The 25,795-nt window shown below is 67.7% G+C and overlaps 1 protein-coding gene across 1 annotated transcript in view; it reads left to right on the plus strand.

Moving 5' to 3' along the window:
* Positions 1-25,795, plus strand: part of CACNA1A (calcium voltage-gated channel subunit alpha1 A) — a 35,714-nt gene that overhangs the window by 5,953 nt on the left and 3,966 nt on the right. The window contains 41 exon segments of the mRNA XM_074930121.1: positions 799-890; positions 973-1,125; positions 2,688-2,875; positions 4,033-4,136; positions 4,215-4,330; positions 4,409-4,465; positions 4,594-4,683; positions 5,352-5,561; positions 5,648-5,760; positions 6,087-6,199; positions 6,810-6,941; positions 7,082-7,154; positions 7,256-7,373; positions 7,473-7,540; positions 7,635-7,741; positions 8,537-9,271; positions 9,852-10,210; positions 11,040-11,181; positions 11,278-11,407; positions 11,920-12,003; positions 12,060-12,166; positions 13,492-13,591; positions 13,688-13,848; positions 13,917-14,057; positions 14,154-14,355; positions 14,451-14,615; positions 14,858-14,968; positions 15,402-15,489; positions 15,492-15,694; positions 15,810-15,875; positions 15,963-16,063; positions 16,703-16,853; positions 16,937-17,064; positions 17,883-17,979; positions 20,382-20,487; positions 21,068-21,175; positions 21,251-21,351; positions 21,992-22,095; positions 22,176-22,314; positions 22,630-22,740; positions 23,430-23,468. Of these exon segments, the coding sequence (XP_074786222.1) occupies positions 799-890; positions 973-1,125; positions 2,688-2,875; positions 4,033-4,136; positions 4,215-4,330; positions 4,409-4,465; positions 4,594-4,683; positions 5,352-5,561; positions 5,648-5,760; positions 6,087-6,199; positions 6,810-6,941; positions 7,082-7,154; positions 7,256-7,373; positions 7,473-7,540; positions 7,635-7,741; positions 8,537-9,271; positions 9,852-10,210; positions 11,040-11,181; positions 11,278-11,407; positions 11,920-12,003; positions 12,060-12,166; positions 13,492-13,591; positions 13,688-13,848; positions 13,917-14,057; positions 14,154-14,355; positions 14,451-14,615; positions 14,858-14,968; positions 15,402-15,489; positions 15,492-15,694; positions 15,810-15,875; positions 15,963-16,063; positions 16,703-16,853; positions 16,937-17,064; positions 17,883-17,979; positions 20,382-20,487; positions 21,068-21,175; positions 21,251-21,351; positions 21,992-22,095; positions 22,176-22,314; positions 22,630-22,740; positions 23,430-23,468 (5,713 nt within the window).

Genomic DNA, 25,795 nt, shown 5'->3' on the forward strand with positions numbered 1-25,795 from the left:
GGATGTGGGGGCTTTTGGTGGCCGTGATGGCACAGCCGTGGGCTCGTGGCCATGTGGTGGAGATATCAGGGCTCGTGGTGGCTGTGATGGCATGGCTGTGGGCTCGTGGCCAAGTAGTGGGGACATGGGGGCTTCTGGTGGCCGCGATGGCACATCCGTGGGCTTGTGGCCATGCAGTGGGGATGTGGGGGCTCGTGGTGGCCGTGATGGCACGGATGTGGGCTCATGGCTGTGTGGTGGAGATGTAGGGGCTCGTGGTGGCCGTGATGGCACGGCCGTGGGCTCGTGGCCATGTGGTGGGAACGTGGGGGCTTTTGGTGGCCATGACAGCACAGCCATGGGCTCGTGGCCATGCAGTGGTGATGTGGGGGCTCATCATGCCCGTGCTGGTGTAGCCGTGTGGCACGTGCTGGCCCACGGAGCATGTGTGGCACTGCTGGGACTGGTAGGGGGATGCGTGGCCCGGCTGAGACGTGGGGGCTCTTGGTGGCCGTGACGGCACGGCTGTGGGCTCGTGGCCATGCGGTGGGGATGTGGGGGCTCATCGTGGCCGTGCCGGCGTAGCTGTGTGGCACGTGGTGGCCCACAGAGCATGTGTGACACTGCTGGGACCCGTGGGGGCTCTTGGTGGCCGCAGTGGCACAGCCCGTGGGGGGATCGTGTGGCCCAGCTGGCACACGGTGGCCCATGGGGGACATGTGGCTCTCGGTGGCACGGCGGTGGGGGGACCCCTGGCCGGGTTGGGGTACTGGCCATGGCAGGGGGGTTCCCCACCCGCTGACGCCCCCTCGCCCGCAGCATCCTGGCCACGGTGGGCTCCCAGTTCGACCTGCGGACGCTGCGGGCCGTGCGCGTGCTCCGGCCCCTCAAGCTGGTCTCGGGGATCCCAAGTGAGTGTCGGGGGGGTGGGGGGAGCTCTGGGCCGGGGGGGTCTCTGGGGGGGCCGTGGTTGCTCAGCCCCGTCTGGCGCAGGTTTACAAGTCGTCCTGAAGTCCATCATGAAGGCGATGATCCCGCTGCTGCAGATCGGGCTCCTCCTCTTCTTCGCGATCCTCATCTTCGCCATCATAGGATTAGAGTTTTATATGGGCAAATTCCACACCACCTGCTTCGACCTGGTGACGGGTAGGTCTGACCCCCCCAACCCCCCCCAACCCCCCCACCCCTCCCTGCCCGCCTCCCCCCCCTGCCCTGCCTCAGTTTCCCTCTGGGCAGGGGCTCAGTGGCCGCCGTGGGGCTGGGACTGGGGCCTGGGGGGGACCAGCTCCTTCCCCCCCCCCCCCCCTCCATCTCCCTGGGCCCGTGGCCCGCACCCGATATGGAACGGCCTAATTACTTCTCTCCCCTGATGAAGATGCCGTTAATTGGCGGGAGCTATTTCTGCACAGCAGCCGCGTCAGCACGGTGGGGGTGGGGGCACTCAAGGAGGCTGCTGGGGGGGGGCAGGGGGGGTCTGACAGACCCACGGGGGTCACCCCATGACCCCAAAATCCCCCCTTGGGTGAACACAGCCCTGGGGAGCGTCGGGGGGGGTCTGACAGCCCCATGGGGGTCACCCCACAACCCCAAAACCCCCCCGGGTGAACACAGCCCTGGGGGGTGGCAGAGGGGGGTCTGACTGCCCCATGGGGGTCACCCCACAGCCCCAAAACCCCCCCGGGTGAACACAGCCCTGGGGGGTGGCAGGGGGGGGGTCTGACTGCCCCATGGGGGTCACCCCACAGCCCCAAAACCCCCCCGGGTGAACACAGCCCTGGGGGGTGGTAGGGGGGGGGTCTGACTGCCCCATGGGGGTCACCCCACAGCCCCAAAACCCCCCCGGGTGAACACAGCCCTGGGGGGTGGCAGGGGGGGGTTTGACTGCCCCATGGGGGTCACCCCACAGCCCCAAAACCCCCCCGGGTGAACACAGCCCTGGGGGGTGGCAGGGGGGGGTCTGACTGCCCCATGGGGGTCACCCCATGACCCCAAACCCCCCCGGGTGAACACAGCCCTGGAGAGCGTCGGGGGGGGTCTGACTGCCCCATGGGGGACACGCCATGACCCCAAACCTCCCCTGAGCGAATGCAGCCCTGAGGGGGGGTCTGACAGCCCCACGTCATCCCACAACCCCAAAGCCCCACCCTGGGTGAACACAGGGATGGGGGATCCAGGCTGGGGGCATCTGAGAGCCCCATGGAGTCACCCCACAACCCCACACCCCCCCCCGGGTGAATGCAGCCCTGGTGGGGCAGGCAGGGGGGGTCTGACAGCCCCATGGAGTCACCCCATGACCCCCAAAACTTCCCCAGGTGAACACAGCCCTGAGGGGGGGTCTGACAGCCCCATGGGCGTCACCCCATGACCCCAACCCCCCCCCGGGTGAACGCAGGGATGGGGGGTCCAGGGTTGGGGAATCTGAGAGCTCCATGGGGTCACCCCATAACCCCCAAATTCCCCTCCTAGGTGAGCGCAGGGAGGGGGGGGCACAGGGGGAGTTTGATAGCCCCATGGGGGTCACCCTATGACCCCAAAGTCCCCCCCCGAGTGAACGCAGCCCTGGGGGGGGGGTCTGACAGCCCCACAGGGTCACCCCATGACCCCAAAATCCCCTCCTGTGTGAACGCAGGGATGGAAGGGGGGGTCCGAGTTGGTCTTGGAAGGAGGGGGGTGTCCATAGCAAACCCCAGATCCGTGCCCCCCCCCAGACGAGATCAAGGTGGAGGTCCCCTGCGGGACGGACGAGCCGGCCCGGATCTGCCCCAACGGCACCAAGTGCAAGAAGTACTGGGAGGGCCCCAACTACGGCATCACCCAGTTCGACAACATCCTCTTCGCCGTCCTGACCGTCTTCCAGTGCATCACCATGGAAGGGTGGACAGACCTCCTCTACTATGTGAGCCCCGCGGGGGGGGCGTGGGGGCCCCCCTCCTCCGCCCCAGCCCCCTCTTTCCCCATCGAAGCTGCCTTTATCCCTGCCTTGTCCCCCCGGAGGGGGTCCCCGCCCTTGGGGGGGGGGGTGTCCCTGCTGACCACTCCCGTGCTCCGGGCGCTGGGTGTGTGAGGGTGGAAGGGGGAGGGCATGGGGTGTGGTGCCCCCCTCCCCCCCAAAAAAAAGCTGGAGGTGAAGCAGGAGGTTACCCGGAAAAGGGCGCTGGGGCCCCCCCTCTGCTGGCAGCCCCAAGTCCTGCAGGGATGCTATGCATCCTCCCTGCCCCCCCCCCCGAATACCCCCCCAGCACCACGTGTCCCCCCTGGTCCCCCTGAGTGTCCCCCTGCTGCCATGTGACCTTCCTGACCCCCCATCTCCCCCCCCCCATCACCACATGTCCCCCCTGGGTCCCCCTGAGTGTCCCCCTGCTGCCATGTGACCTCCCTGACCCCCCCATCTCCCCCCCCCCATCACCACATGTCCCCCCTGGGTCCCCCAGAGTGTCCCACTGCTGCCATGTGACCTCCCTGACCCCCCATCTCCCCCCCCCCCCAGCACCACATGTCCCCCCCGGGTCCCCAAGTCTCCCCCATGTCTTCCCTGCCCCCCCGCAAGTCCCCCCCCTGGCCCCCCATGGCCTCCCTGGCCCCTCCAAGTCCCCCCTAGCATGCCGTGTCCCCCTTGTCTGCCCAGGTCTCCCCTCTGGCCCCCCCGAGTCCCCCCCTGGCACCATGTGTCCCCTCTGGCCCCCCAAGTCTCCCCCATGGCTCCCCATGTCCTCCTCCCCCACCCCCCGAGTGTCCCCCTGGTATCATGTGTCCTTCCTGACCCCCCCATGTGTCCCCCCCTGAACCTCACCCCCCGAGTGTCCCCCATGGCCCCCCATGTCCTCCCTGGCCCCCCATGGCCCCCCCGTGGCCCAGCGGGGTGTGGGGAGCATGGCTGGGGGATTTGGGGTGCCACCAGCCCCCGGCGGGGGGATGACACCGGAGCTGCTGTGCCACCCTCCGTCCCTTCACCTATATCCAGCTGCAGAAATGGGGTCGTACCCCTGCCCCCCCACACACACCCCCCCAGCTCGTGGGACCCCGCACCCCTGACCCCTCCGTTCCCCCCCCCAGAGCAACGATGCCTCAGGGAACACTTGGAACTGGCTGTACTTCATCCCCCTCATCATCATCGGCTCCTTTTTTATGCTGAACCTAGTGCTGGGGGTGCTGTCCGGGTAAGTGGCTGGTGGGGGGGCTCGGTGGGAGGGGGGTGCCCACCCCAGGCCCCCCCCCGCTGACACCAGCCCCCGCAGGGAGTTTGCCAAAGAGCGGGAGCGGGTGGAGAACCGCCGGGCGTTCCTGAAGCTGCGGCGGCAGCAGCAGATCGAGCGGGAGCTCAACGGCTACATGGAGTGGATCTCCAAGGCGGGTGAGGGCTGGGATCCACCCCCCCGGGACCCCCCCGGGATCCCCCCCCACCCCGCTGAGCCCCCCGCTTTTCTCTCAGAAGAAGTGATCCTGGCGGAGGATGAGACGGAGGGAGAGCCCCGGCACCCCTTCGATGGTAAGTGTCCCACCCCCACGCACCCCGGCAGGTTGGGGGGGTGGGAGTGCCCCGGGGGGGTGAGGGGGGGCCAAAGAGAGGCCCCCCAGGTGACGCCCGCCCCCCTCTGCCCCTCGCCCCTGCGGGAGCTCTCCGGAGGGCCACCATCAAGAAGAGCAAGACGGACCTGCTGAGCCCTGAGGATGCCGAGGAGCAGCTGGCCGACATCTCCTCCGTGGGTGGGTGGGGGGGGTGAGGGGGGGCGTGATGGGCTGGGAGAGATGGGGGTGACGGGGTGGGAGGTGGGGGGGTGATGCGTGGTAGAATGGTGGGTGATGGGTGAGGGGTTGAGGGGTGATGGGTGGGGGGCTAATGGGAGGGGGGGTGTTGGGTGATGGTTTGGGGGGTGATGGGTGATGGTTTGGGGGGATGTTGGGTGATGGTTTGGGGGGTGTTGGGTGATGGTTTGGGGGGGGTTGGGTGATGGTTTGGGGGGTGTTGGGTGATGGTTTGGGGGATGTTGGGTGATGGTTTGGGGGGTGTTGGGTGATGGTTTGGGGCGCGATGGGTTTGGGGGGTGATGGGTGATAGTTTGGGGGGTGATGGGTGGCAAAATGCTGGGTTGGGGGCTGAGGGGTGATGGGGTGGTGGGTTGCAGGGTGATGGGTGAGGGCTTGATGGGCTGGGAGACAGGGGGTGATGGGTGAGGGGTGGGGGGGTGATGGGGGGGTGATGGGTGGGGGTGATGTGTCGGAGATGATGATTTGGGGGCTGACGGGTGAGTGGCGGGCGATGGGGGCGGCGGGTGGGGGCTGTGCGACGTGTCCAGGCTGCTGGACCACGGACTGGGCGACGGCTGAGGAGGGGGTGGCAGGTGACATGACAAGCCCCCCCCCACACGCCCCAGGCTCCCCCTTCGCCCGCGCCAGCCTCAAAAGTGCCAAGCTGGAGAACGCCACCTTCTTCCACAAGCGGGAGCGGCGGATGCGCTTCCACATCCGCCGCATGGTGAAAACTCAGGCCTTCTACTGGACCGTGCTCAGTCTGGTAGCGCTCAACACCCTGTGTGTTGCTATCGTTCACTACGACCAGCCAGATTGGCTTTCCGACTTCCTCTGTGAGTGCCCCCCCCGCCACTAGGACCCCCCTTCCCCCCCCAGCCCTGGCCCCCGGCCCCCCCCCTCACTTTCTCTCCTCCCCCAGACTATGCAGAATTCATTTTCTTGGGACTCTTTATGTCCGAAATGTTTATAAAAATGTACGGGCTGGGGACGCGGCCTTACTTTCACTCGTCCTTCAATTGCTTCGATTGTGCCGTGAGTGCGGCCCTGGCCCGGGCGGCGGGAGTGGGGGCGGGATGGGATGGGAATGGGGGTGGGGGTGGGGGTGGGATGGGGTGGGAATGGGGGTGGGGGTGGGATGTCGATGGGGTGGGACAGGGGTGGGGATGGAGATGGAATGGGGAGGGGAAGGGATGGGATGATGACAAGATAAGGGCAGGGAAGAGGTTGGGGTAGGGATGGGACAGAGTTCGGGAGAGGGTGGGGATGGGATGGGGACACGGTGGGGATGGAGGCAGGGCAGGGACAGGGCAGGGATGGGATGGGGACAGGACGGGGACAGGATGGGGACCACCCCCCAGGTTATCATCGGAAGCATCTTCGAGGTGATCTGGGCTGTTGTGAAGCCGGGAACATCCTTCGGGATCAGCGTGCTACGAGCTCTCAGGTTACTGCGCATTTTCAAAGTCACAAAGTAAGTGCTGAGGGGTTGATGCCACCACTCTGTCTGTCTGTCCGTCCGTCCGTCCATCCAACATCCATCCATCCATCCGTCTGTCTGTCCGTCCGTCCGTCCATCCAACATCCCTCCATCCATCCGTCTGTCTGTCCGTCCATCCAACATCCATCCATCCATCCGTCTGTCTGTCCATCCATCCATCATCCATCTTCCATCCATCCATCTGTCTGTCCATCATCCATCCATCCATCCATCTGTCTGTCTATCCATCCATCCAACATCCATCCATCAACCATCTGTCCATCTGTCCGTTCATCCATCCATCCATCCAACATCCATCCATCCATCATCCATCCATCTGTCCATCCATCCATCTGTCCGTCCGTCCATCCCTCGGTCCGTCCGTGTCTGTGTGTCTGTGAGCACAGGGACAGGGCCAGCACGAGGGTTCCTGCAGATGCCGGGACTGTCGCAGGGGACCCGGGTTCCGAGCTGCCGACCTCGTCCCCTCGCTGTCCCCGTGTCCCCTCGTCATCCCCATGTCCCCCGTCCCCCCAGTGCCCTTGCATCCCCCTGTGTCCCCCCCGTCCCCCCGCGGCCCCGCAGCCTGGCTCTGCCCTGGCAGGTACTGGGCTTCCCTGCGGAACCTGGTGGTCTCCCTCCTGAACTCCATGAAGTCCATCATCAGCCTCCTCTTCCTCCTCTTCCTCTTCATCGTCGTCTTTGCCCTTTTGGGGATGCAGCTCTTCGGGGGACAGTGAGTAACTGGGTGGGGAACAGGGTCTCCCTGGGACCCCCCCGGTTCCCCAGGGTGGGGGTGTCTCTGTGCCCCCAGGTCCCTGCTGGGGGGCATCCGGCGGGGATGGGGCTCCCACTGCTGCCCCCCTGCCCCCCCAGGTTCAATTTTGACGACGGGACCCCTCCCACCAACTTTGACACTTTCCCAGCAGCAATAATGACGGTGTTTCAGGTAGGGAACCCCCCCCTTGTGTCCCCCCGGGGGTCCTGAGGAATTGGGGTGCTGGGGGGTGGTCCCCACTGCCCCCCCGCGGCTCCTTCCCTCCTCCCCAGATCCTGACGGGCGAAGACTGGAACGCGGTGATGTACGACGGGATCAAATCTCAGGGTGGCGTCAAGGGGGGGATGGTTTTCTCTGTCTACTTCATCGTCCTCACCCTCTTCGGCAACTGTATCCTCGGGGTGCTGGGGGGGTCCGGGGGGTTCCTGGGGGGTTCTGGGCTGGGGTGGGGCTGCGCTGGGACCCACTTTGCCTTGACGGGGTGCCCAGACACCCTCCTCAACGTCTTCTTGGCCATCGCGGTGGACAACCTCGCCAACGCGCAGGAGCTCACCAAGGTGAGGGCCGTGGCTGGGGGTGCGTGGGGCCCTCCCCCCGCCCATCGGCCCCGTGGCCTCGGGGCTGAGCTGGACATGGCGCGGGGCTTCGCAGGACGAGCAGGAGGAGGAAGAAGCCGCCAACCAAAAGCTGGCGCTGCAGAAGGCGAAGGAGGTGGCCGAAGTGAGCCCGCTCTCTGCGGCCAACATGTCCGTCACCATGTGAGTGCAGCGCACGCAGCTCTGTCCCCACTCCCTCCCTGCTCCATCCCGGCTCCATCCCGGCTCCATCCTTGTCTCCATTCCCAGCTCCATCCCTGGATCCATCCCAGCTCCAGGCCCGACTCCATCCTGGCTCCATCCTTGGCTTCATCCCCAGATCCGTCCTTGGATCCATCCTTGTGTCCATCCCAGCTCCATCCCGGCTTCATCCCCAGCTCTGTCCTCGACTCCATCCCAGTTCCATTTCTGGCTCTGTCCTGGCTCCATCCCAGCTTCATCCTCAACTCCATTCCAGGTTTTTCCTTGGTTCCATCCCAGCTCCAACCCGGCTCCATCCCTGGATCCATCCCAGCTCCATCCCAGCTTGATCCCTGGATCCATCCTGGCTCCATCTCTGGATCCATCCCAGCTCCATCCCAGCTTGATCCCTGGATCCATCCCAGCTTGATCCCTGGATCCATCCCGGCTCCATCTCTGGATCCATCCCAGCTCCATCCCAGCTTGATCCCTGGATCCATCCCAGCTTGATCCCTGGATCCATCCCGGCTCCATCTCTGGATCCATCCCAGCTCCATCCCAGCTTGATCCCTGGATCCATCCCAGCTTGATCCCTGGATCCATCCTTGCTCCATCCCACTTTGATCCCTGGATCCATCCCGGCTCCATCCCAGCTCCATCCTGGCTCCATCCCGGCTCCATCCTCAGCTCCACCCTCGGCTCCATCCCGCCTCCGCCCCGGCTCGGTGCGGGCCCCCCTCAGGCCCCGCCGCCGCGGGCTGTGGCTCCCCGCTGCAGGAAGGAGCAGCAGAAGAACCAGAAATCCTCGAAGTCGGTGTGGGAGCAGCGGACGAGCGAGCTGCGGAAGCAGAACCTGCTGGCCAGCCGCGAGGCGCTCTACAGCGAGCTGGACCCCGAGGAGCGCTGGAAGGTGCCCTACGCCCGACACCTGCGCCCCGACATGAAAACCCACCTGGACCGGCCGCTGGTGGTGGACCCGCGGGAAAACCGCAACAACAACACCAACAAAATGCGTCCCGGCGAGCCCCCGCTGGAGCCCCGCTTCGGCCAGCCCCGCGCCGACGAGCTGCGCCGGCAGCCGCGCTACCCCGACCCCGGCGGCCCCCGTCCCGTGGAGCCCCCCGCCCTCGACGGTCGCCGGCCCCGCAGCGGCAGCCGCGAGCCCGAGCGCGAGCCCAGCCAGGAGCGAGCCTACGGCGAGGCCGAGCGCCTCAAAGCCCTCGAGCGTCGGCACCGGGCGGGCGGCAGCCGGGACGGCCACGCCGGTTCGCCCCAACCCGAGCGCGAGCACCGGCGGCACCGGGCGCACCGGCGGGTGGGCGAGGAGGGCGAGGAGGGCGGGCGACCGGAGCGGCGGCCGCGGCACCGGGAGGGCGGCCGGCTGCCACGGGGCGAGGGGGACGGCGAACACGGGGACGGCGAGCGGCGCCGGCGGCATCGACACGCGGCACCGGCCGGCTACGACGGCGAGGGCAAGAGGGACGACAGAGAGAGGCGGCACCGGCGGCGGAGGTGAGTGGGGTGGGCAGGACCCCCTGGGGCTGCTGGGAACCCCCCGGGCAGGTGAGCCCCCCAGGGGCTGCTGAGACCCTCCAGGGGCTGATGGGACCCCTTGGAGCTGCTGGAACCCCCCCTGGGCAGGCGAGATCACCCCCAGATCTGCTGGGACCCCCCTTGAGGCTGCTGGGACGCCCCTGGGCAGGCGAGGACCCCCCCACATCTTCTGAGACCCCCCCCGGGGCTTCTGGGGCCCCCCTTGGGGCTGCTGGGAACCCCCCATGGATCTGCTGGAGCCCCTCGGGGCTGCTGGGACGCCCCTTGGGCAGACAAGACCCCCTTCCAGATCTACTGGGGCCCCCCCTTGGGCGTGTTGGGACCCCCCCCGGGCAGCCGAGACCCCCCCTGGGGCTGGTGAGACCCCCCCCTGGGGCTGCTGGGACCCCCCAGGACTTGGGAGCTCCATCCAGGATGGGGACCCGACCCCCTCCGGCATTCCCAGCTCAGCGCCCACCCCAGGAGCCGTGTCAGGGATTCTTGGGGTGCCGGGGGGTCCCCGCTGAGGCCCCCCCCGTCCTCCTGCGCCTCCCCCCAGGGAGAACCAGCCCCCCGGGGTGCCGGCGGGCCCCACGCTCTCCACCACCCGCCCCATCCAGCAGGACGTGGGGCGCCGGGAGCCCCCCGTCGCGGAGGACATCGACAACATGAAGAACAACAAACTGGTCACCGCCGACCCCCCCGCGGCCCCCCCCGTGGGCAACCACACCGCCTGCCCTACCGGGGGGCCCCTCCGCCGACCCCCCGCCACCACCAACCCCCCCCCCGAAAACAACCTGGTGGTCACCAACCCCGGCGCCCTCAACAACCCGGCCAAGGGCGGGGGGAAGCCGGAGCACACGGCCGTGGACATCCCCCCCCCCCTCCCGCCCCCCCCCACCAACGCCCTGGTCCAAGGTAGGGGAACCCCCCCCGGGGGGTGGGGGGGCTCTGGGAGGGCTGGAGGCTGACGGGGGGGTGCAGGGGATCCGAGGGGACTGGGGGAGGTGTGGAATGTGGGGAGTCTGGAGGGGTGCAGGGGGGTGTGGGGGGGGCCCATGGGGTTCTGGGGGGGTCCAGGGGGGATGTGAGGGGTCTGGAGGGTGCAGGGGAGATGTGGGGGCCCATGAGGTTCAGGTGGGGGAGGTGCAGGGATATGTGGGGGCTGGGGGGGTGCAGGGGGTGCCTGGGGGGTGCAGGTGGAACCGGGCAGGGTGGAGGGGGAATGTAGGGGTTCGGGGGGGGTTGCAGGGGGGTTGTGGGGCCCTAGGGGTGTGCAGGGGAGGCTGGGGGGTGCAGGGGGATCTAGGGGGGCTGGGGGTGTGCAGGGGGGATGTGGGGGGCTCAAGGGGGTGCAGGTGGGGCTCAGCAGGGTACACTGGGGATATAGGGGGTCTGGGGGGGGTGTAAGGGGGTTGTGGGCGGCCACGAGGAGTGCAGGTGGGGCCTGGGGGGTGCAGGGGGGTCCCGGGGGTGTTCAGGGGGATGTGGGGGGTCTGGGGGGACGCAGGGGGGTCCCGGGGGGGTTCAGGGGGATGTGGGGGGTCTGGGGGGATGCAGGGGGGTCCTGGGGGTGTTCAGGGGGATGTGGAGGGTCTGGGGGGACGCAGGGGGGTCCCGGGGGGGTTCAGGGGGATGTGGAGGGTCTGGGGGGATGCACGGGGGTCCCAGGGGGGTTCAGGGGGATGTGGGGGGTCTGGGGGGGTGCAGGGGGGGTCCATGGGCCGTGACGCCGCCGCTCCCGCAGTGAACAGGAACGCCAACCCCGAGCCGCTGCCCCGCAAAGAGGAGGAGGAGGAGAAGAAGGAGGAAGGCGACGATCAGGAGGAGAACGGCCCCAAGCCCATGGTGCCCTACAGCTCCATGTTCATCCTCTCCACCACCAACCCGTGAGTCCCCGCGGGGGGGGGGCTCTGGGTGGCCACAGGGGGGGGTCCTGGGGTGTCCCTGGCCCCCCCCCCCCACACCGCGTGTGCCCCCCCCAGGTTCCGCCGGCTCTGCCACTACATCGTCAACCTGCGGTACTTCGAGATGTGCATCCTGATGGTCATCGCCATGAGCAGCATCGCCCTGGCCGCCGAGGACCCCGTGCAGCCCAACGCCCCCCGCAACAACGTGAGCCCCCCCCGCCTCGCTGCAGGGGGAACCCCAAAACAGCACCTGGGGCTGTGCCCAAATAGGGGGGGAGGGCAGGGGGCTCCTTGTCCTGCCTCTGAGACCCTCCCCATGGCCCCAGGGTGCTGGGGGGTGCTGGGGGGTCCCACAGCCATGGAGGGGTGGAGGGGGGGGGTGGTTCTGGGGTTTCAGGTGGGTGCTGGGGTGTGCCGGGGGTGCTGGGGGGTGCCAGGGGGTTCCACAGCCATGGAGGGATGAGTGGGGGGTCCTGGGGTTTAGGGGGGTGCCAGGGCTGCTGCGGGGGGGTGCAGGGGGTCCCACAGCCATGGAGTGATGAGGGGAGGGGTCCTGAGTTGCCAGAGGGGTGATGGGGGGGTCCTGGTGTGCTGGGGGTGTCCTACAGCCATGGAGGGATGTGGGGTGGGGGTCCTGGGGTGCCAGGGGGGTCCTGGGGTGCCCAGGGGGGGTCTCTGGGTGTCAGGATTGCCCCAAACATCTCCCCACCCCCCCAGGTTTTGCGCTACTTCGACTACGTCTTCACGGGCGTCTTCACCTTCGAGATGGTGATCAAGGTGAGCGGGGGGGGGGTCTGCGGGGTGGGGGGCCCCCCCGGCACCCCCTCACCCCCACCCCACGCCCTTGCCCCCCGCAGATGGTGGATTTGGGGCTGGTGCTTCACCAAGGTGCCTATTTCCGGGACCTGTGGAACATTCTGGACTTCATCGTGGTCAGCGGGGCGCTGGTGGCCTTCGCCTTCACGTGAGTCCCCCCGGGGGGGGCCTGGGGGGGTCCTGGGCGGGGGGTGGTCACACCCGGGTCCCCCCACGCTCAGGGGGCAGCAGGGAGGGGGGGATGGAGGAGGGGATGGAGACGGCGGGTTCTCGCCTCTCCCAGTGCCTCCCAGTGCCTCCCAGTGCCCCCCCGCGGGGCCGTGCCGGCCCCCCCCGCGCTGCCGCGCCCGCTGCCCGCGCTCTGCTCTGTCGCTTGACGTCGTCCGTCCTCGGCCGCTTGTCACCGCGCTGTGTCGTCCTGTCACCGTCCTGCTGTCCCCGCGCCCCCGTGTCCCCCGAGCAGCAATCAGGGCTGGAGTAAACCCTAAATACATACGGGAATCCCCTAGTGAAGGGGCCTCTTAGTAAGGGATGAGTAACCTCTTAGTAAGGGGTTAGTAACCTGGTGAAGGATGAGGAGCCTCCTGGAAACAGATGAGCATCCCCTGAGGGAAGGGTGAGAATCCCCTGAGTGACTGAGCAGCCTTGAAGCAAAGGGTGAGCATCCCCCAAGTAAAGGATGAGCATCCTCCTAGTAAAGGGTGAGCATTCCCTGAGTGATTAGGCAGCCTTAAAGTAAGGGGTGAGCATCCTCTGAGTAACTGAGCACCCCCCAGGTCAGGACTGAGCACCCCTAAGTTACTGAGCACCCTTAAAGTGAGGAGTGAGCATCCCCCCAGTAAAGTGTGAGCATCCCCTGAGTAACTGAGCGCCCCCCAAGGAAGGGATGAGCACCCCCAAGTAACTGAACACCCTTAAAGTAAGGGATGAGCATCCCCCAAGTAATTGAGCATCCCCCAAGTGACGGGTGAGTAAACCCGGAGCAGACCCCGAGTACCTCCTGGGCCACTGGGATCCCGCCGTGGCTCCTCCAGCCTCCCGGGGGAAGGGGCCGGGGGGCCGGGGGGGGCGCGGGGGGGGCCGGGCTCTCACCGTGCCTTGTCTCTCCCCTTCCTCTGCCACCGGCCGCAGGAGCAGCTCACGGTAAAGTCTTTCTGCCTTCGTCCCCCACCCCCTCGTCTCCGTCCTTCCGTCCTCGTGCTCTCCTCGTGCTCATGGTCGCGCCTCGCTCCCCCCCGCCCCCTCCCCCTCCTTTGCACCCCCCCAAAAGCAGCCTCAGCGCCATGGGAAACACGTGTGATGAGTGCTGGAGGGGTCTCAGCCTCGAGCCCTGCCCCGTGCCGGGTGGGGAGGGGGTTCCATCACCACCGGGGCGAGGAGGGGACGGGGCCACCACGGTGCTGCCGGGATGTCGGGGCACCCCGAGCCGCCACGCCGGGGGCCCCATGTTTTCCCATGTCCCCCCCCCTGCAGCGGCAGCAGCAAGGGGAAGGACATCAACACCATCAAGTCCCTCCGTGTCCTCCGTGTCCTCCGGCCCCTGAAGACCATCAAGAGGTTGCCCAAGCTCAAGGTGGGTGAGGAGGGGTGTGGGGGGGGTGTCACTCCCCCCACCTGTGACACCCAGGTCCCGGCCGGTGCTGACCCCCTCCCCAATCTGTGTCCTCAGGCCGTTTTCGACTGCGTGGTGAACTCCCTGAAGAACGTCCTCAACATCCTCATCGTCTACATGCTCTTCATGTTCATCTTTGCCGTGGTGGCCGTCCAGCTCTTCAAGGGCAAGTTCTTCTACTGCACCGACGAGTCCAAGGAGTTCGAGAAGGACTGCAGGTACGGCCCGGCCGGGCGGGGGTCAGCGCCCCCCCCCAGCCCTGTCCCACCGCCCCCTCCCCTCCCAGGGGGGAGTACCTGGTCTACGAGAAGGACAACGAGGTGAAGGCGCAGAAACGGGAGTGGAAAAAATACGATTTTCACTACGACAACGTGCTCTGGGCGCTGCTCACCCTCTTCACCGTCTCCACCGGCGAGGGATGGCCGCAGTAAGGGCGTGGGGATGGCGGGGGGGATGACATGGGGGTGGTGGCTGGGGGGGGACGCTGGGACCCCCACCCTGTCCGTCCCCTCGTCCCCCGCAGGGTCCTCAAGCACTCGGTGGATGCCACCTACGAGAACCAAGGCCCCAGCCCCGGCTACCGCATGGAGATGTCCATCTTCTACGTGGTTTACTTCGTCGTCTTCCCCTTCTTCTTCGTCAACATCTTCGTGGCCTTGATCATCATCACCTTCCAGGAGCAGGGGGACAAGATGATGGAGGAGTACAGCCTGGAGAAGAACGAGGTGCTGCCCCTGCACCCCTCCCTGCTCTGCACCGCTCGCGGAGCCCTGGGGGGGGTCTCAGTGACGCCCACCCTGTGTCCTCCCCCCCCTCGCAGAGAGCCTGCATCGACTTCGCCATCAGCGCCAAGCCCCTGACGCGCCACATGCCCCAGAACCGCCAGAGCTTCCAGTACCGCATGTGGCAGTTCGTGGTGTCACCCCCCTTCGAATACACCATCATGGCCATGATCGCCCTCAACACCATCGTCCTCATGATGAAGGTCGGCGGGGAGGGGGCTGGGGGTCCTGGGGAGCCCCCCCTTAGTCCCATCTCTGTCCCTGAGGTTTCTCCTTCTCCCCCGGCACCTCCCCTGTCCCCTGAGACTTGTCCCTGTCCCCTGGACCTGTCCCCATCCCCCTGGATCCGGCCTATCCCTGTGCCCCTGGATCCATCCTGACCCCCCCACGGTGCCCCCGCGTCCCCCCAGGGACCTGTCCCCACCCCCCGCGCTGTCCCCCCCAGTTCTACGACGCGTCGGACGCCTACGAGAACGTGCTGAGGATGTTCAACAACGTCTTCACCTCCCTCTTCTCCCTGGAGTGTCTCCTGAAGATCATGGCCTTCGGCGTGCTGGTAGGGGCCGCCGCGCGCCGGGGACGGGCACCCCGGGCACCCTGGGACCGGGGCCACGAGTCCGGCCCCCGGCACCGCCCCACAGGGTCCCGGGAGCTGGGGTGGGGTAACTGGGACCTGGGGTGGGGTAACTGGGATCCAGTGTGTGGGTAACTGGGATCTGGGCAGCCAGGGTGTGGGTAACTGGGAACCAGTGTGTGGATAACTGGGATCCCGGGATCTGGTGTGTGGGTAACTGGGATCTGGTGTGTGGGTAACTGGATCAGGCATGTGGGTAACTGGTGGGTAACTGGAAGCTGGTGTGTGGGTAACTGGGATCCCAGGAGCTGGTGTGTGGGTAACTGGGATCAGGCGTGTGGGTAACTGGGAGCTGGTGTGTGGGTAACTGGGAGCCGGGACCCGCACACCGTCAGCTCCCTCGGCCCCTCCCCAGAATTACTTCCGCGACGCCTGGAACATCTTCGACTTTGTCACGGTCCTGGGGAGCATCACGGACATCCTGGTGACCGAGTTTGGGGTAGGTGGGAGCCGCCATGTCCCCCCCAACCCCACAGCGCCTGGTCCGGGCCCCCCCTCACCCCCCGCGCCCCCCCCCCCGTGTCCCCCCAGAACAACTTCATCAACCTCAGCTTCCTGCGGCTCTTCCGCGCCGCGCGGCTCATCAAGCTGCTGCGCCAGGGCTACACCATCCGCATCCTGCTCTGGACCTTCGTCCAGTCCTTCAAGGTGACGCCCGACGCCCCCCCAAAGCCCCGTGACCCCCCCGCCTCCAGCCCGAGCCGTGCTGGGGGGGGGCCGCATCCAGCCCCGGCGCGGCGTGACGGCCCCACTCTGCCGCCAGGCCCTGCCCTACGTCTGCCTGCTCATCGCCATGCTCTTCTTCATCTACGCCATCATCGGGATGCAGGTGAGAGCCCCCCCGCGCCACGGCCCCCCCACAGCCCACAGCCCCCCGCCACAGCCCCCCTGAGCCAGCCCGGCCCCCCCCCCCCAGGTCTTTGGCAACATCGGCATCGAGGAGGAGGACGACGAGTCGGCCATCACCCAGCACAACAACTTCCGCACCTTCTTCCAGGCCCTCATGCTGCTCTTCCGGTGAGAGCGCCCGGCACGGCCCCGCTGCCACCCGCCGCCACGCCGGCACGTGTCCCCCTCCCTGGCACAGTCCTGGTGCCCCCCCAGCGGTACCCGGTGCCACATCGGCGTGTGTCCCCCACCCTGGCAGGTCCCAGTGCCACACCAGGGTGTGTCCCCTGCCCTGGCGCTATCTCAGTGCCGCCTGGTGCCACGCCAGCGTGAGTCCCCCTCCCTGGCACGGCCCCGCTGCCACCCAGTGCCACACTGGCACATGTCTCCCACCCTGGAACGGTCCTGGTGCCCCCCCAGCGGTACCCGGTGCCACATTGGTGCGTGTCCCCCTCCCCACCACAGTCCTGGTGCCACCCGGTGCCACCCCGGCGCATGTCCCCCACCCCGGTGCCACCTCAGCAGTACCCAGTGCCACACGGGTGTGTGTCCCCTGCCCTGGCACAGTCCTGGTGCCCCCCCTCACGGTACCCAGTGCCACACAGGTGTGTGTCCCCCACCTGGCACGGTCCTGGTGCCACCCGGTGCCACACTGGTGTGTGTCCCCGTCCCTGGCACGGTTCCAGTGCCCCCAGCAGTAGCCGGTGCCACGCCGGCACGTCCCCCCCCGGCTGGGGTTACCCAGCGTGTCCCCCCCCTCTGTGGCAGGAGCGCGACGGGGGAGGCGTGGCACGAGATCATGCTGTCGTGCCTCAGCGGGAAGCCCTGCGACCAGAACTCGGGCATCAAGGAGGACGAGTGCGGCAACGAGTTCGCCTACTTCTACTTCGTCTCCTTCATCTTCCTCTGCTCCTTCCTGGTGAGCGCTGGGGGGGGGTGCAGAAGGGGGACCCTGAGCTGCCCCCCCCCCTCACCCTGACACCCCCCTCACCCCTCCCGCAGATGCTGAACCTCTTCGTCGCCGTCATCATGGACAACTTCGAGTACCTGACGCGCGACTCCTCCATCCTGGGCCCCCACCACCTGGACGAGTACGTCCGCGTCTGGGCTGAGTACGACCCCGCCGCCTGGTAAGGACCCCCCCGGGGCTGGGGGGGGGGGCGGGGGGCAAGTTGGGGTAGCCCTGGACACCGGGGTCCCCTCTCAGCGGCTGCCCGGGGGCTTGGCTGGCCGGATTGTTCCCCCCACCCCTGGCCGTGCAGTGGGGTCTGGGGGGGGGGGGCACAGCAAAGTGCCCAGGAGCCCCCCCTCGAGTCCTCTGGAGCCAGTGGCCCTGGTGTCCCCCCCTGAGGGGGTGTCCCCCGGGTCTGGTGTCCCCACGCAGCCACGGGGGGGCCCGGCCCCCCCCAGCACGGCGCCGATTAACCTGTCCTCTCTCAGTTGTAGGTGCTTGGCCGCTGGATTTCTCCCTCTTGCCCCCCCCCCCCCAGCTCCCCCCCCCCCCAGCGCAGGGCAAAGGGCCTCGGCCGGACTCCGGAGGTCCCCGGGGGGTCCCACCGGGTGCTGGAGGATCCCCCCCATGTCCCAGGGTGGGGTGTGTGTGTGTGGGGGGTGCCTCTACTTTGTCCCAGGGTCCCCCGTGCCGCTCTCGGGGTGTCCCATGAGCCAAACTGGTCCTTACTGGGACCAACAGCGACAAAGCTGACGAGTCAGGGGTTGGGCGGGGGGGGGAAAGCAGGGGGAAGGCGTCTTAACTCTCCCTTAACCACCCCATGCCCCCCCTCACCATCAAGCGGCGCCAAATTGGGCCTCAGCGAGGGAGCGCGGCCCCGTCCCCCAAGCCCGGGGGCTCCGGGTCCCGTCCCGATCCCCCCCCCCAGCCCCCGGAGCGCGTCCGCGGTCGCGTGTCTGCGGCGCCCGCACTAACCCCCCTGTATTCTTCTTGCAGTGGCCGCATTCATTATAAGGATATGTACAGTTTATTGCGCGTAATATCTCCCCCCTTGGGCTTAGGCAAGAAATGCCCTCATAGGGTTGCTTGCAAGGTTTGATTTACACTAAAACCTGCTGAGCCTCACCGGAATGAATGTTGCTTATGGATTCTCGGATATATATATGATATCTATATATATATATATACACAGACACGTCCCGCACCCCCGGGGCTGGCCCCAGCCCCCAGCGCCGCATGGAGCCCCCCTCCACCCCCCCCATTTCCCCCATACCCCCCCCCCACCCCTTGCCCAGCTCTGCTTGCTGCGCCCCGCGGCCCCCGGCCAGCGCGGCCGGACCCCCCCCTTCACCTTCCCCCAGCGCCGCGGGGCTGCATGGGCACCGGCCATCGCCTTCCTCCCTTCCTCCTCCTCCTCCTCCGCGGGGCTGCGGCCGGGTGGGTTTAAACCTCTTTTTTTTTTTTTTTTTCCTTATTGTTTTTTTTTTATTATTTTTTTTTTCTCCGCGTCTCTCTGTCTCTCTCGCCTCTTTTTTGTCCTTTTTCTGTCCGATGTCTCTTCCTTCTCGTTCTCTCCGCTCCCAGGGGCCGCCTGACTTTCATGGACATGTATGAAATGCTGAGACATATGTCCCCGCCCCTGGGTTTAGGCAAGAAATGCCCACCCCGTGTTGCTTATAAGGTAGAATAACTCTTCCCACCAGAGCGAAGCCCCCAAAGCGGTGCCGGTTCCCAGCAGCGGCACCGACTCAGCCCGGCCGATGCTTCTCGGCCCCCTTTTTTTGTTTTTCTTTTTTCTTGGTGGTTTTTTTTTTCTTTTTTTTTTTTTTTTGGTTTTGGTTTTGCTTTTTTTTTTGTCGTTTTTCTCCTCCTGCGGCGAGCCCTGACCGGCGCGGCGGCCCCGCCGGCCCCGCTGAGCCTCCGCGCGTCCCCCCCAGGACGGGCTGGGTAAGATCCGCCGCCCGAGGAGCGTGTGCCCCCCCCTGCCACCTCCTGCCCCCCGCGGGCTGGAGGCTCGGGGCCGGGCCCCCCAGGAGCCCCTATTTGGGGGTCCCCCCATGGGGCCCACCAACTCCCCCAGGAGCCCCTATTTGGGGATCCTCTATGGGGCTCAGCCAGGCCCCCCAACCATCCCCTATTTGGGGACCCCCATTGCACTTGGCCAACCCCCCCCCTACTTGGGGACCCCCATGGGGCTCAACTGGTCCCCCAGAGAGCCCCTATTTGGGGTCTCCTGTGGGGGTTGGCCAGCCCCCCCGAAGCCTCTACGTGGGGACCTTCATTGGGCCCAGCGAGCCCCCCCCCCCGTGTTCCCTTATTTGGGGACCCCCATGGGGCTCAGCCAGCCCCCCCCAGTGATCCCATATTTGGGATCCCCTGTGGGGCTTGGCCAGCCCCCCCCCGCCCCCCCCCCCCATCCTGGGGGTCCTGGGGGGGGTTTGAGGACACCTCGCCCAGAGCAGCCCATTTTTAGGGACCCCCCCAGGGCTCGCCCTGCCTGCCTGGCGGAGCCCCTGCTCGGGCCCCCCCCGGGGCTCACCCTCGCCCCCCCCTTCTCTGTCCCCCCATCCCTGCAGCCTCTCCCCCCCCCACTCTCCCCCCTCTCCATCCCACCTCCGCCCGCCACCTCGTCTCCTGGCAGTGAGTCCCCCCGGCCCCCCACCGGCCCCCCCGGCTGCTGCACGGCCCATGCCCCCCCCGGCCGGGGGGGGCTACGGATGCTCGGGAGCTGCATCGTGGGGTGGGGGGGGTCGGGGGGGACGACGGGGACACCTGGGTACTTGGGGGGGGGGGGATGTGTGCGGGGACCCCATGTCTCCGTGCCTCAATTTCCCCATTGGCATCGCTCGCTCCCTGCCCTGCTGCTCTGCACCCCAAAAATCCTGCAATCCCCCCCCTCGGGGATGCATGAGGGGGGGTCCCTGCCCTTTTCAGGGAGAGGGGGGGGAGAATCTGCTGCCACCTGCTTGGCACTGGGAGCTGGGGGGGGAGGGGGTGCGGGGCACTGCGGGGCTGAGGCCTGGCAAACTCATCGCTTGTCCCCCCACCCCCAGCCCAAGCATGTCTCCCTGGCATCCCCCCCACCCTGAGGATGCCGGTTTGCACCCAGAGAACCCCCCGGCCGCCCCCCCCCTCCCCGTTCCCGCCATCCATCCCCAAAACGGAGCTGGGAACGAGTCGGCCCCCACCTCTGCTGCATGTGCTGCATGTGCTGCCCCCCCCAGATGCTGGGGTCCCGCTTGGCCGTGCCCCCCCCCCCCCCCCCCCCCCGGGTGACTCGCGGGGGGCCGGGGGGCCGCAGCCTGGGAGAAGGCGGGGGGCCGGGGTTGGGGGGGGGGGGGGCTCAGGGAGGGCAGCGGGACGCGTGCCTCAGTTTCCCCAGCGGCTGCAGTGCGGCCCCCGCCTTCTCGCCAGCCCCCGGGCGCGGTGGGAGGGGGGGTGTCGCGGCTGACACCCCCCCACCCCCTTCTACCCCCCCTCTGCTCGGCCCCACAGCGTCTGCTCCGCATGGACCTGCCGGTGGCCGATGACAACACGGTGCACTTCAACTCCACCCTCATGGCCCTGATCCGCACCGCCCTGGACATCAAGATCGCCAAAGGCAAGGGGGGGGGACACGGGGGGGACACGGGAACCCCGGTGGACGTCCTGGAGGGGACAGCGATGGGGATCCGGGGACATGGCAGCTCTTGGGGGGGAGGGACAGGGATGCTGGAGAGTGGGGACAAGGACTCTGCGGTACGGGGGTCCTGGGGATTTGGGGACGAGGACCTGAGGGGATGGGGACCTTGGGGACATGGGGATGGGGGTCCCTTGGGTGACAAGGACAGAGATGGGGACCCCAAGTGTCCTTTGGGTGACAAGAACGGGGACCCCAGGGGTGGAGGGGACAAGAATTGGGAGCCCAGGGATGGAGGTCCCTGGGGACTGGGGGGGAAGAGGGGAGCTGAGGGGTGCACGAGGAGCCCCAGGGGAGACAGAGTCCATGGGGCAGTGGCAGGGCAGAAGTGTCCGGGGGGGGCACAGGGAGGTGCCCATAGGGGAGGAGGGGGCTGGTGTGCCCTGGGGGGCCAGGGGGGTCCCTGGGGGGTGCCCTAGGGGGACCGAGGGGTGCCAGGGGGATGCCCTGGGGCAGCGGGGGGTCCCCGGGGGGGCCGGGGCGCTCAGCCCACTCGGTGCAGGGGGAGCCGACAAGCAGCAGATGGACGCGGAGCTCCGCAAGGAGATGATCGCCATCTGGCCCAACCTCTCGCCCAAGAACCTGGACCTGCTCGTCACCCCCCACAAGTGTAAGGGACTGTCCCTGTCCCCGTCTTCCCCGTCCCCGCGTCCCCGCGTCCCCCCCTCACCCTCTGCGCCCGCAGCCACCGACCTGACGGTGGGGAAGATCTACGCGGCGATGATGATCATGGAGTACTACCGGCAGAGCAAGGCCAAGAAGCTCCAGGCCATGCGGGAGGAGCAGGTGGGGTCACCGCAGGCAGCCCAAACCTGTCCCCTCCCTGCGGCCCTCAGTGTCCCCAGCCCTGCTCTGTCCCCTCCCCGTGTCCCTCCCCGTCCCATCCCAGCCCCAGCCCCTCCTCTGCCACCTCCCACCAGCCCTGTCCCAGCCCTGTCCCCTTCGGGAGTCCCTCCTGTGTCCCCATCCCAGCTTTGTCCCCTCCTCTGCCACCTCTGGTGTCCCCATCCCATCCCTGTCCCCTTCCCATGTCTCCAGTGTCCCCGTGCCCATCTCCAAGTGTCCCAGCTCCGTCCCATCCTCGTGTCCCCTCCCCAAGGATCCCTCATGTCCCTATTTCAACCCTGTCCCCTCCTGTGTCCCCATCCCAGCTCTGTCCCCTCCCATGTCCCCAGCCCCTCCCCAAGGATCCCTCCCGTGTCCCCATCCCATCCCTGTCCCCTTCCCATGTCGCCAGTGTCCCCGTCCCCAAGTGTCGCAGCTCCATCCCATCCTCGTGTCCCCAGGTCCCTCCCGTGTCCCCATCCCCATCCCGGCCCCAACTGTCCCAGCTCCGTCCCCTCCCCGTGTCCCCCCCGTCCCCTCCCCGTCCCCCGCGCCGTGCCGCGTCCCCGCCGCCCCCCCAGCCGCTCCCGTGTCCCCGCAGAACCGGACGCCGCTGATGTTCCAGCGCATGGAGCCGCCGTCCCCCACGCAGGAGGGGACCCCGGGGCCGGACGTGGTGCCCCCGGCCGAGCCGGGCGCGGGGCTGTAAGTGCCGCGGGCCCCATCCTGCCCCTGCGCGGCGCCGGGCGGCGGGAGGGGGCTGAGCCGCCTGTGCCGCCCCCCAGGGCCGCGCGCGACGGGGGCCTGAAGGAGAGTCAGTCCTGGGTCACCCAGCGCGCCCAGGAGATGTTCCAGAAAACGGGGACCTGGAGCCCCGAGCGGGGACACCCCGAGGACGTCCCCAACAGCCGCCCCAACTCCCAGGTGAGGGGCTGCACCGGGGGGGGGGGGGGGGGGGGGGGTCCCCCACCTCCCTCCAGCCCCCGTGTCCCTGGGAGTGCCCCTGAGCTCCATCCACCCCCCCGCTGTCCCCAAGGGTCCCCTGACGCCCATGTCCCCCATGTCCACGCCCCCCCCGTCCCTGGGGGGCCCCTGACCCCCATCTCCCCCATCTCCATCAGTCCCCCCCTCCCCAGCTGCCTCCCCCCAGCACTGCTCCCAGCTCCCCCGGGTGGGGGGCACATCCCTGGTTCCGGTGCTGCCCCCCCGTTTCCCCGCTGACGCCCCCGTTCCCCGCAGCTGGTGGAGATGCGCGAGATGGCCAAGGACGGCTACTCCGACAGCGACTACTTGCCCATGGAGGGCCACGGCCGCGCCGCCTCCATGCCGCGGCTCCCGGCCGAAAACCAGGTGAGGGGGCCCCTTCCGGGCCCTTCCGTGGAGAGGGCCCCCCCCGGGGGGGGCCACGGCCAGAGACAGGCCCCAGGCTCACCCTGTCGCCCTCCTCCCCCTGCGGCCCCTCCCGCGCTGCCGTGGCCACTGATGCTTTAATGGGGGGGGGTTGGGGGGGCCGGGACGCTGTGGTGGTGGCAGGAGCAGCGTCCTGTGTGCCCCCCCCTTAAATGGCTGCAGCTGCTGGGGGCTTTGGGGGGGGCATGAGCATGGCAGGGGCTGCGGGGGGGTGAAGCTGGGGGAGAGGTGCCATCTCCCCCCTGGTCAGAGCCGTGGCCATGGGGCAACCGTGTGGCCACTGGTCCCTGTGCTCCAGCGCAGGGTCGCGCCTGCTCTGGCTCAGTGCCCCCCCCCCCAGCAGCTGTGAAATGGAGGGGGGGGGCACGGCCACCCCGGTCCCCAACATCGTGGCGCTCTCTGTGCCAATGGGCACCACCGGCTTTGGGGGTGCGGCCCCCCCGCATGCCCAGGACAGGCCCGGGGCTGCTCTGGCTGCTCTGCTCATTGCTGCTGCTCGCCCGGCCGCTGCTTGGCTCTGGGGGGGTGACCCGCCCCCCCCGCCCCCCCTCCCCTGCCCCCCCGCCCCGTGTTCACGCTGGTCTCTCTCTCTCTCCCGGCTCTGCGGGCACCGCCTGGGCTGGCTCTAGCAGAGGAGGAAGGTCCGACCCCGAGGGAATAACCTCAGTGTAGGTACCGCCGGGCCCCCAGAGCCCCCCGCTCCGCCCCGGACCTGCCCCGGGCGCCCCCCACCTGCTCCAGCCCCCCATCGCCCCTCATCCCCCTTCTCTCCAGCCCCCCATCCTCCCACCCCCCATCTCTCATTTCTCTCATCTCGCTGTCCCGTTTCAGTCGTTTTTGTCCCACCAGCTCCTGGGCCCCCTCCCTCCATCCCTCCACATTCTCATTCCCCAGCTGTCCCTCTCTCCAGCCCTTTTCATCCCTCCCTCCTCCATCCTCCCTCCTCCATCCTCCATCCTCCATCCTCCGTCCTCCGTCCTCCACCCTCCATCCCTCCATCCTCCATCCCTCCATCCCTCCATCCCTCCATCCTCCGTCCTCCGTCCTCCATCCTCCGTCCTCCGTCCTCCATCCTCCATCCTCCATCCTCCATCCCTCCATCCCTCCATCCTCCGTCCTCCGTCCTCCATCCTCCATCCTCCATCCCTCCATCCTCCGTCCTCCATCCTCCGTCCTCCGTCCTCCATCCTCCATCGTCCATCCTCCATCCCTCCATCCCTCCATCCTCCGTCCTCCGTCCTCCATCCTCCGTCCTCCATCCTCCATCCTCCATCCTCCCTCCTCCATCCTCCATCCTCTGTCCTCCATCCCTCCATCCCTCCATCCTCCATCCCTCCATCCTCCATCCTCCATCCCTCCATCCTCCATCCTCCATCCTCCATCCTCCGTCCTCCGTCCTCCATCCTCCATCCTCCATCCTCCCTCCTCCATCCTCCATCCTCCGTCCTCCATCCCTCCATCCTCCATCCCTCCATCCCTCCATCCTCCATCCTCCATCCCCCATCCTCCATCCTCCATCCCTCCATCCTCCATCCCCCATCCTCCATCCTCCCTCCTCCATCCTCCATCCTCCGTCCTCCATCCCTCCATCCTCCATCCCTCCATCCTCCATCCTCCATCCCTCCATCCTCCATCCCCCATCCTCCATCCTCCCTCCTCCATCCTCCATCCTCCGTCCTCCATCCCTCCATCCTCCATCCCTCCATCCTCCATCCCTCCATCCCTCCATCCTCCATCCCTCCATCCCTCCATCCTCCATCCTCCATCCCCCATCCTCCATCCTCCATCCCTCCATCCTCCATCCCCCATCCTCCATCCTCCCTCCTCCATCCTCCATCCTCCGTCCTCCATCCCTCCATCCTCCATCCCTCCATCCTCCATCCTCCATCCCTCCATCCTCCATCCTCCATCCCCCATCCTCCATCCTCCATCCTCCATCCTCCCTCCTCCCTCCCTCCATCCTTCTGTCCTTCCTCCCCTCCCTCTCTCTCTCCTGCCTGTCCAGGGCCACCCTCTCACCAGCCCTTCCTGACTCTTCCCCGTCTGTCTGTCCAGCCATTCCCAGTCCCCGTCCCCCAGCTCCTTGTCTCCCCCTGACCCTCTCTTGTCCCCCCACTCCTTGTCCCACCCCCTGGGCCACCTCAGGCCACCCAGATCCTCGTCGCCCCATGTCCCAGCACCAGTGTGGCCAGTGAGGAGCAGCGTCCCTGTCCCCACCCCTGTCCCCCTGTTCCTGTCCCCATCCCCCTGTCCCCATTCCTCTGTCCCTGTCCTCATCCCTGTCCCCCCATCCCCATCCCCCCCCTCTCCCCCCCAGTGGCCGGCGACACTCAGGGGTCCCCGTGGCAGAGCAGCTCAATGGTTAGAGCAGCGAGGGGGGGTGGGGGGGGGGTGTCTGTCCAAGGGGGGTGCATCGGTGTGTGTCTGTCCCCAAACCTGGGGCCGTGGGGGCACAGTGACGGGGACACAGTGATGGGGACGCCGTGTCCCTCCCGATCCAGCTGTGGGACCCCCGGCGCAGGGCGCGGCGGGTCAGCACCCACCGAGGCCGTGGGGATGATGGGTGACCCGGCAAGACATGGCACCGGTGGCCGCGGGGACGGCACCGGCGGGAGGTTGGGGACAACAGTGCTGGGTGAGGGAGTGGGGCAGGGAGGGGCGGGGGGGGCCAGGGAAGGGGTGGAGGGAGAGAGGGATGGACAGAGAGATGGGGGGGCGGGGGGGGGAGGGAGGGAGGGATGGATGGGCAGACGGACGGATGGACGGATGGGTGGGCGGATGGATGGATGGACGGATGGATGGACGGACGGATGGACAACTGGCTGGTTGGATGGATGCAGGGATGGATAGATGGGGAGGTGGATGGATGAATGGATGGATGGATGGATGGATGGACGGACGGACAGATGATGGATGGATGGATGATGGATGGATGATGGATGGATGGATGGATGATGGATGGATGATGGACAGATGGACGGATTGTGGACGGATG

This window comes from Athene noctua, chromosome 31 (assembly GCF_965140245.1).
Source record: "Athene noctua chromosome 31, bAthNoc1.hap1.1, whole genome shotgun sequence".
In the NCBI taxonomy this organism is placed as follows: domain Eukaryota; kingdom Metazoa; phylum Chordata; class Aves; order Strigiformes; family Strigidae; genus Athene; species Athene noctua.